The sequence below is a fragment of the Bacillus rossius genome, assembly GCF_032445375.1.
Source record: "Bacillus rossius redtenbacheri isolate Brsri chromosome 4 unlocalized genomic scaffold, Brsri_v3 Brsri_v3_scf4_1, whole genome shotgun sequence".
Lineage (NCBI taxonomy): Eukaryota > Metazoa > Arthropoda > Insecta > Phasmatodea > Bacillidae > Bacillus > Bacillus rossius.
The window spans coordinates 19,026,919-19,041,251 of NW_026962010.1; the positions used below are offsets into that span (position 1 = coordinate 19,026,919).

General features: G+C 38.2%; 1 protein-coding gene across 2 annotated transcripts in view; it reads right to left on the bottom strand.

The window, feature by feature from the left end:
- The window catches only part of LOC134541601 (copper chaperone for superoxide dismutase), a 60,461-nt gene extending 47,810 nt beyond the window's left edge, over positions 1 to 12,651 (bottom strand). Inside the window, exons 1-3 of one of the 2 annotated variants that reach the window (XM_063385153.1) lie at positions 12,567 to 12,585; positions 12,425 to 12,488; positions 5,790 to 5,988 (exon numbers count right to left, since the gene is read on the bottom strand). In XM_063385153.1, the coding sequence (XP_063241223.1) occupies positions 5,790 to 5,988; positions 12,425 to 12,439 (214 nt within the window). In that variant the 5' untranslated portion in view covers positions 12,440 to 12,488; positions 12,567 to 12,585. Of the gene's footprint in view, positions 1 to 5,789; positions 5,989 to 12,424 lie in introns of both variants that reach the window. The other variant, XM_063385152.1, reaches the window with a different exon arrangement.
- Positions 12,652 to 14,333: the final 1,682 nt, after the last annotated feature.

A 14,333-nucleotide genomic window follows, 5' to 3' on the forward strand; every position in this document is an offset into this window, starting at 1 on the left:
CCTCCACAATCCTGCCGTCGTCCGGGGTCTCGGGCTCGAGTCCCGGTGCGGCTCCTAGCAGGAATGGCTGTTGTCGATGTAGTGTTTCCGGGTGGGCGCCAGACTAGCTCTGTTTCTAGTCGATAGGTGGATCGTGGGGTCGGTTGCCCTGCGTGGCCCACTAGGACCGTCGGCGGTGTTGCGTGGGATATGAGGAATTCCCTACTTGGAGGTGGTTGGGAGTCGTATGGTTAATTGATTAGGCGCTGAAATAGTGCTTTAAATGACGTGCGTCGTTTATTCATGCGACTGTGGGTTTGGTGTAATACCGTTGATTACACACCACTTCGTACAGAGGGTGACGTCACACAATACAGAAGTTACACAATTACACAAAGTTAGTCTGAAAAGTTACGTAATAAGACGTGGCACAAGTTTACAAAAAATGTTATGTGATGGTGCGTTGCACAAGTTTACTGAATGTTACGTGGTGGCGCGTCGCACAAGTTTACAAAAAGAAAACATTCCAGATTCAAGGCGTCGCACAAAGTTACTAAATATTACGTATTAGCGTGGCACTAGGCGGTTCTGAGCCTGGTTACTCAAAAGAGGGGTGAGGGCGATTGGAGGCGGCCAATCCCGTATATCAATGTCTCAAGGCGGTGTTCGCGTCCACTGTAGTGGAGCACGGACCGCAGCTAAATTCGTCCAAGTTCCCTTACGGGGTGGTGTCAGCGCCGGAGCGACTGGTTTTAGTTCAAGTTCTGTGGTTCGGGAGGCGGCCGGTGCCGTATGCTGAATCTACCCCGCAGACCAAGAGTGGTGCAGGGGGTTTTAAAAGTTATTCGGCCGGATTAAGTCCTGGACCGAAAATTGGACCGGGTACGCACGGAGAGATTAGTAAAAAGAGGTTTCGAGGAAGTGACTATAATTACCAGAAGTGAGTTCAAAGCAGACAATGGATGATGTCTCTCCGTGGGACGTGCGTCCGCCCCGGTCCACATGTCGCGCTGTACTCGCGTGATGTCATGGCGTCCGGCCGAGGCTCGGTGTCCCTCGCGCCAGGGTTGACCTCATTACGTTATTTTCTAATGTGACACGTTAATAAGAGATTTTAAGGGCGCTAAATTCCTACATTAATTATTAAGGCTAAATTAACATTACTCATCCCTTCTACAATTTAGAGTTAGTATGTTTACGAATTATGTCCTTTAAATTATACGTCACACCAGCGACTGTTCGTCTCTTGCCGGACTGCTCTGGTGGGGGGTGATAACGAAACACAAGGGGTTAATAATTATGTCACATGGTTTAATTAACTAATCTAGGCAGAAGGCCGCCAGGGGGACACTCTCACACGTATCGACGTATTGACACACGTGAGTGCCCGGGCACTCCTACGTCGCACTTTCGTTAATCAACTTTTAATTTATACGTAATATTGTTTAATATTCTGTGTTTGTTTTTGCAACGTGGTCGGCTGTAATGTCGGTCTGTTTATTATGGGGCCGGGTTCTACCTTGGTTGCTGGTGGCTCGCCTGACTCGGGTGGGCCATGGCTAGGGGCGCGTTCCGTTAGCGGGGGTGGATACAGGCGGTTGCAGGTCGGGCTTTAGGGTGGCCTTCGGTCGGACGAGGTCAATCCAAACAGTTTCATCATGATGACTGACAGATTCCATTAGGTTTGTGTCTTAAACTGGAAACATCCTACCGCATTGTACCAGACATAGTTTACAGCTACCGGGTTGGACAGACCACTGGCGGATCCAAAGGAATGGGGGGTGGCATAGATGCATGCCCCCTCCCCCCCAAACACTGAATAATTTTAGTATATTCTCGTAATTCCTAGTCATAGTTTTCCAAATTTACTATAGAATTATTTTAGTGCAGTGCTACATACAGATAATACGACATTTTTGAACCACAAATAAAATCCACTAAATTTTTCAATTCTAATTGTAGTAATATTTGTATTAGAAAGTTTATTTTAGCCCTACCCTGACCCACATTATGGATCTGCCCTTGAAGCAGACAATATGGGCTGACTAGCTGTGATGACTTGGGGAATCATCATGCCACGTTCCAAGCATTGCCATAAAAAAACTCAATATTTCATTTTTTTTAAAAGCTATTTTAGATTATATTAATGCCCCAGCCTCGTGTCAAGAATCTTAGTGGATGACAGCTCACAAACTATGGTTGGACTAGAACCTGTGACTGCAAGGTTACAAAAGTCCAGTACACTGATTCTTAAGCTAACCAAGGCAACTTACGACCTCCTCGTGATGGGCCATTCCATGCGAAACTGGACAAATCTTCAAAAAATTAAAAATTATTGTATAGCACTTTTTGTGGTTTGTTTAGGATACTTAAGTATTGTATTTAACATTTTTGTTACATAAATAACAATTGTTTGTTTTTAGGTTATTATATTAAAATGTTAAAGGAAACCATGTACACAGAGAGAAAATTTTTGTAGAGATATGTTAAGTTGGCATGCTTAAATCTTCCATCCAAAAAGGTTGTTTGTAACATTCACTAGGTAGTGTTTACAGTGCTAACCTTGCAGTAAAGAAACATCAACCTATCCATCCTGTAGGTAAGTTAATCTGTCATGAATTTGGTTATTTAGTAACTGTATACATATCTGTCACACCCGTAACAAAAAATTGATAAAAGTTGACATGCTTGGCTAAATAAAGAACTGAACATGTTTTCATTAAGTGAATGAAAGGTTATATATGACAATGTTTAGTGTGACCATCCCTTAACTGGCTATATTTTGATTAACTAAGTAAAGATTAATATTAAAAAGTGTCACACCCGTAACACAAATATAAAATTTTCTTTTATTTTAAGGTATTAAAGCATGCTTTTAAGAGTAAATCATTTTGGAATGTGTCAGGACTACAGGTAACAATTAGATTTGTTTTATTAGCCATGTATAGTAGCTGTGAATTTTAAGTTTGCATGTATATTTATTATTACTTTTTACAGATGAAGGTACAGGACAGCAAAGAACATGTACGTAAGTGGAGAGAGAGATTGAAAGCTAATCCAGATAAATGAAAGGAGCACCTAAGTAAAGAACAAGAGCGAGATAAGACAAGACGAAAGAAAAATATGGATATCTTGTGTAGGCCTAATAACAGAAGACAATTTAAATTAAAACGTTTGAAGGATTCGGAACGCCAGAGGAAGCACAGGAAGGAGTTGAAAGAGAAAAAAAGATACAATTTATTTAATTTATGTTTCTTCTTAGATGATTGATTTTGGGCTCATTGGGGAGTGGCATTTTTTTTGCATTTTTTTTCATGGCAAAGGGGCAGTGGATGGTGTAGGAGGAATGGTCAAATATAAAGTGTGGAATGAGGTGAAGTTCCGCCGTAGGATGGTTTATTAATGCGAAAGAGTTTTTCAAATTGTGCTTCGGAAATCATTTCAGGAATAAAATGCATTTTTGTAAACATAGAAGAAAATCACAAATTCAAAGGGATGCTAATAGACCGATGGAACAATGCAAATGCTGTACCTGGACTTCAGTCAAAACATTGAACAACAAGTTCTGTCTCTTAGCCGCACATCTTTCTCCACGTTAGAGAAATGCAGCATGACGAAGGAAAAAGTATCATACAATGACATTTATGCAGAAACTGAATCAGGTGATTTCAGTGACGATGAACCCATCCTTTCAGTTTCAACAAATCATCTCAAACCAGGACAATGTGTTTTAGTAGAATATGAGGGAAAGAAGAGAACATACAAATTTGTAGGGATGTGCCAAAGTAAGCCTGATGGTGAGGAAGTTGAGGTACTCTTTTTAAAACTTCATGATAAAGACAATAAAAGAATATTCAAAATTAATGAAAAAGACAAGTTTTTTGTTTTTATCAAACAAATTTTGAAGTATCTTCCAGAACCAGTATTGAAGGTAGTCGGTAACAGAGTGTACTATGAATTTCAAAAGGATATTGACGTCATTGAACCGTAACATGTTTGTTAAGATGCAAATCTGGAGTGAAATTTAAAAAAATTGTTTAAGACTTAGCCTATACTAGTGTGAGATAATGTAGTTTCTTAAAATCCTGTATAAAGTTAAAGTTTGACTTTTTCTTGTATACATTTTACACCATACTAAAATAGGCTAGAAGTGTTTTGCATTAAAAATTGTTGTAAATTTGTTACATAGTATTATGTACAATGTTTAATGTAAGAAGTTGGTATGACGTAAGTGATTTAGTGTAATTCAAATCTGTCTACAAAAGTGACAGCCATGTTGATGTACAGTCTCACACCTGTAACAGATGATGTCACACCCGTAACGACACAATATAATTTTTTGTAAAAAGAAAGGAACATCTTCATACAAATTGGCACAGGAATAATTATCTACGTTCATTTTATTGGCCATATATGGTTAGATTTGGAAAAAGTCCTTTCAGATTTCACAGAGAATTCAACATAAACATGTAATTTTGTACAGTGGTGTCCAAAATATGTCACACCCGTAACATAAATACAGATGCTTGTAAAAAAAATTTTATAAATTTTTTTAACAAATGAAAATGCAGTAAATTAGCCCATTAACTGCAGTGTTTGTGCATATATGCCTGGAACACATTTAGTTATATATAATACATACAAATATTGTTTTTGCTTGAAAAATATCATTCAAATGTCACACCCGTGTGCATGGAATGGCCCTGATACCAAGGGTATTCAACAAAGTGAGCTCTATCATGGAGTCCTCATCCCTTGACATCCTCACATGTTGGAAAGAGATATCTGGTGAGGTGGAAAAGCCCTCTCTGCAGGCAACGACAGCCATTGGGAAGAGGGGGGGGGGATCAGCATTGTCGGGCCCTCACTGCCTTGGCTCACTGTGAAGAACCAATGGTGTAATGGGAAGGGCTAGTCTGCTGTGGAAACAGACACAACCAGGCGGGAACAATGCTGTAATCTCTGCGGTAATGGAGCTGGTGGAGTATCAGAGGAGATGGCCCTACGGGACCAGTTTCCCAGGCATCCCTTGTGTCTCGGACTGGGGCAGTTATCATGCTAGCTTACAGGCTAACAGCTCGTATAAGCCCATAAGAGAAAGAAAGGTCTAGACAGTAGTGTGGGCGACCCTTGTTAATTCTGAGATTCCCTGCTGAGGTTTTCTCTACCGGCCCAGGTCGCATGGCGTGGAATCGCACTGGCAATAAATGGCTCTGATCGCTTAGGGTACCTCCTGAGTAGTCCCAACTCCATTCAGGGGGAGATGCAGTGGGCAGTAAACAGCTCCGGTACAAGCTTGGATGCACTTTGGTCAGATCACAGGCTCTCTGGTTTTTCTGAGGTGTTCCAGGGATGTGATAGACTTCGTGATACTCTTAGGATGGGGTACCCTCTTAGTCAACCACGGGTGGTAATTATGTTGGGATGGGTTGCCTCATTGTAGCTTCTCTTCAAATTCTTCCAAGTTGTGATGAAATGGTGTATCCATTTTTCAATGGCTCTAGGGAGCTGGTGTAAGACTCAGCCCTCACGGGAGCAATTACCATAAAATTGAGGCATGTTAAACAAATATAGAGCCACTCGCTAAATGACTGACCCTTAGTTCACTGAAGCCTGCAAGAGCCGATGGAATGAACATTTCCTGACCTTGTTTCCTCACAGAAGCATATAATACCGAGGAAAATATGCTACAGCTTCTTTGAAAATTAGTAAAAGACCTAACGAGCATACCAATTAGATCTAACTAAATTACAACTAAATGTTGTGCATGTGCTTGCATTGGACAAATTAATATGTAATTCAGAACATACCCCCATAGCCTTTAAGGACGGCTCTCCTTCCAGTCGATTCTAGCTTCGCCTGGATGGCAGAGGAGGGCAGCGTTGTAGTTATAATCACGGATTGGTTAGCTAGTGACACGTCCACACTCTCAACGCCCTTAACGCCAGACAAGCTGTCTTTCACCTTGTCCACACATGACTGACAAGTCATCTGCACTGCAAACTCTATCTGCAATTTAAAAAATCAACCAAAATGTGAGCTAGGACAAAACACAAACTTACTAGCTAATTTCCTTCATAAAAATATCCTATTGTGATACTTATTTCTCACCAAATTATTTGAGCATGCATTGGAAATAAGTAATGTAAATGTTCTCACCTTATTTCTCACTCTAAAATAAAGTATTTGTTAGTATCCACAATATTGGGAAATTGTTTTTGAAGTTTCTATGAAATTTTTGTATAACATGTAGACAGATTTGACTCAATAATATTGCAATAATAGAATTGTTTATACTATTCATTAAATATAGCATTAGTTGCAGTTGGCAGTGCTATAAGTGTGTTAGCTTGGCTTCACCTACTCAGATTACACTTATAATTACATACTTTGTTGCTGAGAAATTATTTTGTCAAACTGAGTATTTTATCCACATGTACCCCATGCTGGGGCACTTGTGGACAAATGCGGGGCAGCTGTGGATGCTGTTTTATGAGACTGATAAATGAAATAAAATGACACATTGCCATGGTAATTATTTACTATTATTAGATTTTTAATTTAGCAAACATAAAAATTGTATGACTATAAAAATATGCACAAATTAAGTTTAAATTTATTCCATTTATGCCTACATTCTTAACTACAACTGCACTAATAAACAAAACCATGAAGATATATATATATTTTTTTAATTTCTGTTCTTAACCCACGTTGTAGCTATCAATGTCAATTGAAAACGTTAGAAAGCCACTTGCTCGCATTGTGCCACCAATTAAACCCATTCTTGGTTTTAGCAATATCATGACAACGTCCTTTATTAGCACTTCACTTTTGTCAACTTCATAAGGGAAAACAAATTTTCCATCACTTTTCTGTTTTAAAAAGTTAATTTCAAAACTATTTTCATCTATTTTCTCGTCAACTTGACCAACATAATGTTAAACCATTTTTTTAAACTGAAATTTCACTAGATCATAGTCATTCACTTTAATTTCACCCAAACATCCAGCTGAATCTATAACGTCATTGTCACTTTCATTTTCGCTGGGGCTGTCAAATGCTGTGTTATCAGAGTCAGTCAAGTCATCTTCATTTGATTTAAGTTTTGATCTAAGCACACCGCTAGGAAAATTAGTTTTGATTGTTTGATTATTTTTACTGCATCTTTTCTTAGTAGTTCTTGACTTTCCCTTGTCTTTTTCCTGTAGGCGTAGGAATTCTTCTTCAAGTCTAATTTTCTCTGGTGTGTCAGTCAATACTGTATATTTTCTTATTCTCTTAGAATTTTTCTGTCAGCCTTTGGGAATGGTCTAACCATTTCTGGTGACAATGTTTGTACAGACCTTATAGTTCCGCTGTTCAGTTGAGAAAAAGTAGGCCTACAGTTCTCGTTTGATACTGTTGAAGCAGAATCAGTAACTTATAGCACTGATTTGAAGTGGATGGATGAATAGATTTCACAAAGCCAGGATTATTGTCCGGATGAGAAGAAAAAGTCGCTGTGTTTGACTCAATGGAAGTAAGATCTGGAGAAATTCTCATACTTGAAGTGGAAGACTGAATTTTCGACTTAACTGAAGCAAGATCAAGACAAATTTGAGTACTTGAAGGCCCAGGAATGGTTGATTTTTACAAATTATGATCAGCAGACATACTTTCCATGTGTATCTCAGTAACATTAGAAGGCATGAAGTCTTTGTCAGTAAAAACATCCCTATTCAAAGGGAAAATTCCTGACTTATCAAAACCAGCACAAATGTTATTTTGTGAGAATGATCAATATAGGGTTTTGCACTCAAATAACCAATGTTGTAAATTGTAATCGGTTTTCCAGGATTAGAAGCCATCCAGAAATTGAATGCAGTCTTGCACCTAGACTTAAAAGGACCAAAAACTGCTATATCAAGGGGCTGGATACCGTGGGTGCAATGTGGAGGAAATGTTAATAGAACTATTCCATTCTCTCTACAGAATAAAACTAAATCAAGACTTGTGCGAGAGTCATGACTGTCAAGAAGAACCAGGATTGGATTTTCTTTGGAAGCTGTAGTGACCTTTTGAATGTGTTTCATAATCTGCAGAAAACCGTCTCTTGTCATCCATCCATTTTGGATTGCCAAGCCGATGCTACCTGGAGGAGATCCTGTGAGGAACACTTCCTTGAAACGAACCCTAGGAAATATGTACACTGGAGGGAAAGCTTTGCCTGCCGCTGAAACTATTCCCACAAAAGTGACTTGCTCACCCCTCTCACCCGACACTGTTCGGCCCACTTGCTTGCAGCAAGTTGGAGCAACCACTTCTGGAGCTGGTACGACAGTGCTTATTCCACATTCATCAACATTGATGATCCTGCTGCTACTAAATTTGTGTTTGGTTAACACCTTATCTAAATTGTAAAAAATGAACTAATATTATATCGATTGAAACTGATATTTCTGCCAATACTGGTTGACTCCTGTTTACGAAGAGATAAAGCAGGATGACGTTTCATAAATGACTTCATCCAATCAGTCCCAGCCATTTTCAGTGTTATCCAGTTGTTCGGTAGAGGACGACATAGCTTAACAGCATAAGAATATACAATTTCTCGGATTTGAAGATATGTGAGCCCAAACTGCATTTTAGATGACTGAATAAGGTACTCTTCTAACAGAGCTTCTTCTTTTGTAAATATTTGCCTACTCGTGTATTTTGAATCATAGGCATGTCTTCTTTTTTCATTTTTATGTGAAGTAGTTCCTGGTACATTTACACAAGTTTCACTGTCTTCACTAGTTGCTTTAATTTTTGACATTCTTTTGTGTTCATTGATTTTGTTTTTGTTAGATCATACTTTGCAGCTGCTGATCGGATATTAGCACCACCTAATATTTCTTCAATTGCTTTTGATATATTGTCTTCAGGAATTTCTGCACGGCTGGTTTTTCGTTTATATGTTTGTACCATTTTTATTTACTGAAAAATGAGATAAAAATTAATAATCATGCACATGAAAATAATATAAGAAGGACATAATCAACAATTCTAAATGGTTTTGATAAAGCTGCATAACATAAAAATGGAAAATTTATAGGATATCGTCCACATGTGCCCCCTATGCACTGTACACATGTGCCCCAACACCACTTTAAACAAACATGAAAACAAAAAGTGCATTTAGATTACGATCTGAATTTCATTGTTTATTTTCAAAGTTAGATAAAATTACACTTTTTCATCAGGCAAATAATTGTAAAGATATAAATGCATACAATATTTATGTTTTCCCAAGATATAAAGTTCTGAAAACTTACTTTTCATGAGTAAATCTAATTACTCAGCAATAGAAAACAAACAACAGAACTCAACAGGTTGAAATTTTATGTAAACATAGTGGGCAGTAGTACCAACTGTGAATACAAGCCACATCAACATTTAATAAAAATAAAGGCGTGAAATTTGAACTGTCCACAACTACCCCATGTCCACACGTGCCCCCTCTCCCCTACATAATTATGTATTAAAATACCTAGTTTACAAGTTAAGAGAAAATTTATTATTTCCACTTGTCAGTCAACTGTGCAGTACATTCGTCTGCATTTCACACACAGATGCCCATCTAACTTAATAATAGTGTGTGTCAATAAATATTTCCAAATCAAACACAATAAAAAAATTTCATTCATTATAAACATAAAACTGTTCAATGTAGACCATTTTTGATCAAGCAATGAAAAAACAAACTTAATTAATAACTAATATCAATTTATTAACTTTTTAAATAATCATTTAAATACGAACACACTACACACATTTCTGGAATGTTGTGGAGTTGCCATACCTACAAAAACTGATGAACACCTTGGAACTGCAAGAAGCAGTACAATATTGCAATAATGAAGCTTTTAGATATGTAACTCTACCACCCATCAAATTCTTGGTCAAAGGAATTATTATTTCCATGAGTAAGCCAAGGAATAAACTGTTTTTAAATTAATGCTAATTCTACACAAATTTGTAGCTAGTGAATCTTTAGATGTAAATTATTTAAAAATAAACTAGGATAAAAACATTTTACTACCATTTTCCTAATTAGAAGTAATATTTGCATCCTTTCACATTTTTCACAGTTAGCATGAGGGCTACCAAACAAAGTATGCAAGGAGTTTCAGCAGAGGCACCCAGGAATTTTTTTTTTTTTTTGGGGGGGGGGGGGGTGTTTAAGTTTGTTTTTTATGAAGGAACACCGGTTTCAAAAATAAATTAGGGGGGGGGGGGGGTTTCCAGGGGTCCTCTTCTGGGAAAATTTTGTATTATAGGTTAAAATTGGTGCTATTTAAGAAGTTTTTGTATCTAATTATTGAATATACTGCTGGTAGAAAAAAGAATAATTTTTAGTACGGTACAGAATTTTGTTTTAGACATGAATCAAACAAAGTTACCTTTATCAAACCCAGGGTCTCGTCCGCTCAAAATCAGTATTATTTTAATACCATGAGAATCATAGCATGCATTAAAGTCCACATTCTGTGCAACTTAAATCACTGAAAATGATGGTTTGCTTTTTACTGCATTCACACACACAAATTAAGTTCACTCTACAAGTAAAAACAAAGGGTATAAAATTCACACATTAAATGTCTAGTTAAAACTGCAGAAATACAGTCCAAAATTATGTAAAAATTGAGATAAATGTAGCGCACAAACAATTCTTAGTTTTTATATAACACAAACTAATATGTAAAAAAATTAAAGTAATTCACAGTAGCAGACTACAAATGTAATGCTACAATAACACTAATCAGCGATCAACAATCTTTACTACTGAAGGCTCGAAGCCAAAGGAAAGGAAAAATATATATCGAAATGAAGTAACTACAATTTTTTACACTATGTGTTAAAGTTTGCACATTACACACTTTAAAGGTTATATATTATAAATCTTTTACTGGTTATAGTAGGTAATTTTGGAAGTCTCTAATTATAAGGAATACTCTTATTTTAGTCTAAATCTAAGCTAGTATAATACATAGCAAAGTAAATAATTAATACACAGCATCAGTAAAAGAATTGTCACAGCATTTGAAGGCATTATGAAAATCGACTTGTTCTAATGTTCTGTCTGTCCTTCCAGGAAACGAAAGCCTCATATTTAACAATGCTGCATCAGTGTGTTCGTGAATACGTGAATCGTCAATGCGTAATTAATAAAATGGTTGATTAGGTCAGGTCAGTTACATTATTAATACTTTCAAACTAAGCTGACATTAAAAATAATGTGAATTAATTTTAATTATTCTTTAGTTTTAAATTATTTATAATGTAACTGACCTTACCTAACAAACCCGTAACAAAGGATGCACAGTAACAACTCACGTAAATTTTTTTTGTTACTTATTACTTGCGCAACAATATCAAAATAACAAATAAGACTTTAAAATTGAAACGTTAAAAACTCACCTAAATTGGAGGCGGTAATTAAACACCGTTTTAAACAATAAATGAACTAAATAATCACGTGTTGGTTCGTTTGAATTCTGGCCTATCACGAACAATCACGTGACATCATTATCCAATAAAAAAAAGTAGATACTCGTACCTCGTACGTAAACAAGAAACAATGTTAACCGCCACATCACGGCACTGGTATTGTGATGAAATTCCTAAAGTACTTGGAATTTCTTATCTCCGCCGCTTTTAATGAAAAGAGGAAGTTGAAGAGCATATAATAAAGGTATTTTCGGATTTTTAACATTTTTTTTCGCAAATACCGCTCAACTACATATGATGAAATTTAAAAATTCGATATCTCCTAAAGTATGTGGAATTTCTTACCTCCGCCACTTTTAATGAAAAGAGGACGTTGAAGAGCATAAAATAAAGGTATTTTCGGATTTTAAACAATTTTTTTCGCAAATACCGCCCAACTACATATTTACCCCATAAGGTATACACTGACGTGAAAACATCTCATAAAGTTTGGTAGATTGAGCGCTGTCCATAGACCATTGTACCTATTTTGCTGGGACTGGGAATGGTTTTACTTTTTCCATTCTAGATTTTTTCTTCACATTTTTGGAGGGGGTTTAACCCCTCCCCCCCCCCCCGCCCCCCTGGTGCGTCACTGAGTTTCAGTAGGACAAATTTTCAGGACCTGCTACAACTGATTTCCGACAGAAAATAGTGTAAATTTCAAGTGTAGCTTTTCCGTAAATTATATAATATGCCGAAAATGATCTTTGTCAGTACAGTTCCTTGTTTGACCCTGAAACCAGCGTTGATGAAATCCTAGAAATATTTTATTTAAGGAAAAACCGCGACGTACTAATTTTTCCAACCCTTATATATTAATGTGTGTTGAAGAAACAAGTCATATACATGTTACCGGTTTATCGTAATATAATAGGCAGTAGATAACATAGTAAATAAAGAAGAATCGACACTTAAAATTAAAACTCACCTTTGTAACTGACATTTTACCGTGATTAATTAGACTGTGTAATTTTTACTTTCTTAACCCTGACCTGTGTAAAATAAAAATAAAAAAATTAGATAAATAAAATGACTTGCACAAACATCGCATATCAAAGACATTACATTACTTTTATCAAAATTCGCGCTGAAAGTATGAAAACAAACCAGTTCTTTCTTTTACGCATCATTCTCACCGCGGTAGGCTACCTCTATGGTTTAATCGCCAGCAAATGGTTTTTTGCTGTCATTGGTCAATTGCAAATGACGCACCTACTAGACCACATTACCGCGGGAATTCAAATTATACACATGAATAAAGGGTACTTATTACAGATTTTTTTACTCATAAATTGATGTAATGTATAAACAGTTGAAATATACCGTGAGTTTTTGTAAGTAATATATTTAAACTTTATTAAGTATTCAGCTATTAAATCATAGATTAGACTGGAAACATTATTTTAAAATCTAAATTAGTGCATTGTTTCAGTAGCCTGCTGTACTTGGTTCTTGCAAAATGAACAGCAACACTGCGTAATGTAATGCTAATTTGCTTACGTGTTTGTATCATCTGTGAAATAAAAATTTACAATGAATGAATAATTATATTAAATAGTATATTTTTTCCTTCCTTAAGAGATTAAACAGTGTCAAGTAATGTCAGTTAGTAGTAGTAAGCAAATCTGATCTACGAAGGCATTAAATCTTTTAGCATAGAAATTTGTAAGACAGCAATTATTTTTGAACTATAATTGGGAATATTTAATAGTCCTGTAAATCTTTAATTGCATGCTTCTGTGTGGCACAATTATCATCATGCTTTTGACTGTACTTCTGACGTCGTACCGACAGAATGCCATTAGCCCGGCTTCAGCCCGCAGTACTAGCTCCTGCTGGCGGAACGCACCCCTCGCCAAGTCTGCACCCAGATAAGACGAGCGGCGTAATCTTGGCGCATGGAGGGAGTGTCCCCCCCCCCCCCGGACCCCAGCCTCTGAGGCAGTTCTGATCAGCTCGCGGCCCGGAGAGGACGTGCGCGTACTGTGGGGAGCCTTCAAGTTTTGTCTCTCTGATTCTTCACGACTGGTAACTATAGTCATCACCAAATACCTATTTCAACGCAACTCCCCACGCGACTCCGGGTCGGTTTTTTTTCTACGGTGCAGGGATTAACCCGGCCGTCACTACTTTCCAAGTCAAGCCACCGAGTCTAGGGGACACGCTGGGGCCGATCGACCCACTCACGGTTAGACGACAGAGCTAGCCTGGCGCCCTCCCGGAAAACATCCAAATTTTCACGTACAGCTCCTTAGACTCGCCGCGGGAATCGCACCCGAAACCCCGGCTGATGGCAAATGGCACCCAACGTAAGGCAAATAGTGCAAAATAAATCAGCAAGAGAAACACCCGTCAAGCAAAACCGGACAGAAAACAAACCAGGAGAAATCTCAAAACAGAATTCTTCAAGCCATTCCCAACTCGGATGACAAAGCGGACACGAAACTGCCATTTTGCGGGCGAGAACGGATCAGGTTCAGACAGACGGCGCGTCGAGGCGAGAGGACATAGGAGCTTCTCCCCACCCCCCTGCAGCCACCCGCTTCACGACCTTCGCGACGCAGGAGCGCGACGCCACAGCCCGACATCCCCTCCCCTCAACGACCGTTTTTCACCTCCGCTTTGTGCGGCTGTCCGGGCGCTATCGGCCGTCGCTTCGCACGCCCATCCGCATCCCCTCCTCCGCCGCGTCCATCTTTGACCTCCGCTTTGTGTGGCTGTCCGGGCGTTCTCGGCCACCGCTGCGCACAGCTATCCACACTCCCCCTCCTCCACCTCGCCCGTTCTGTCCTCCACTTTGTGCGGCAGTCCGGGTGCTCTCGGCCCCTACCTTCACA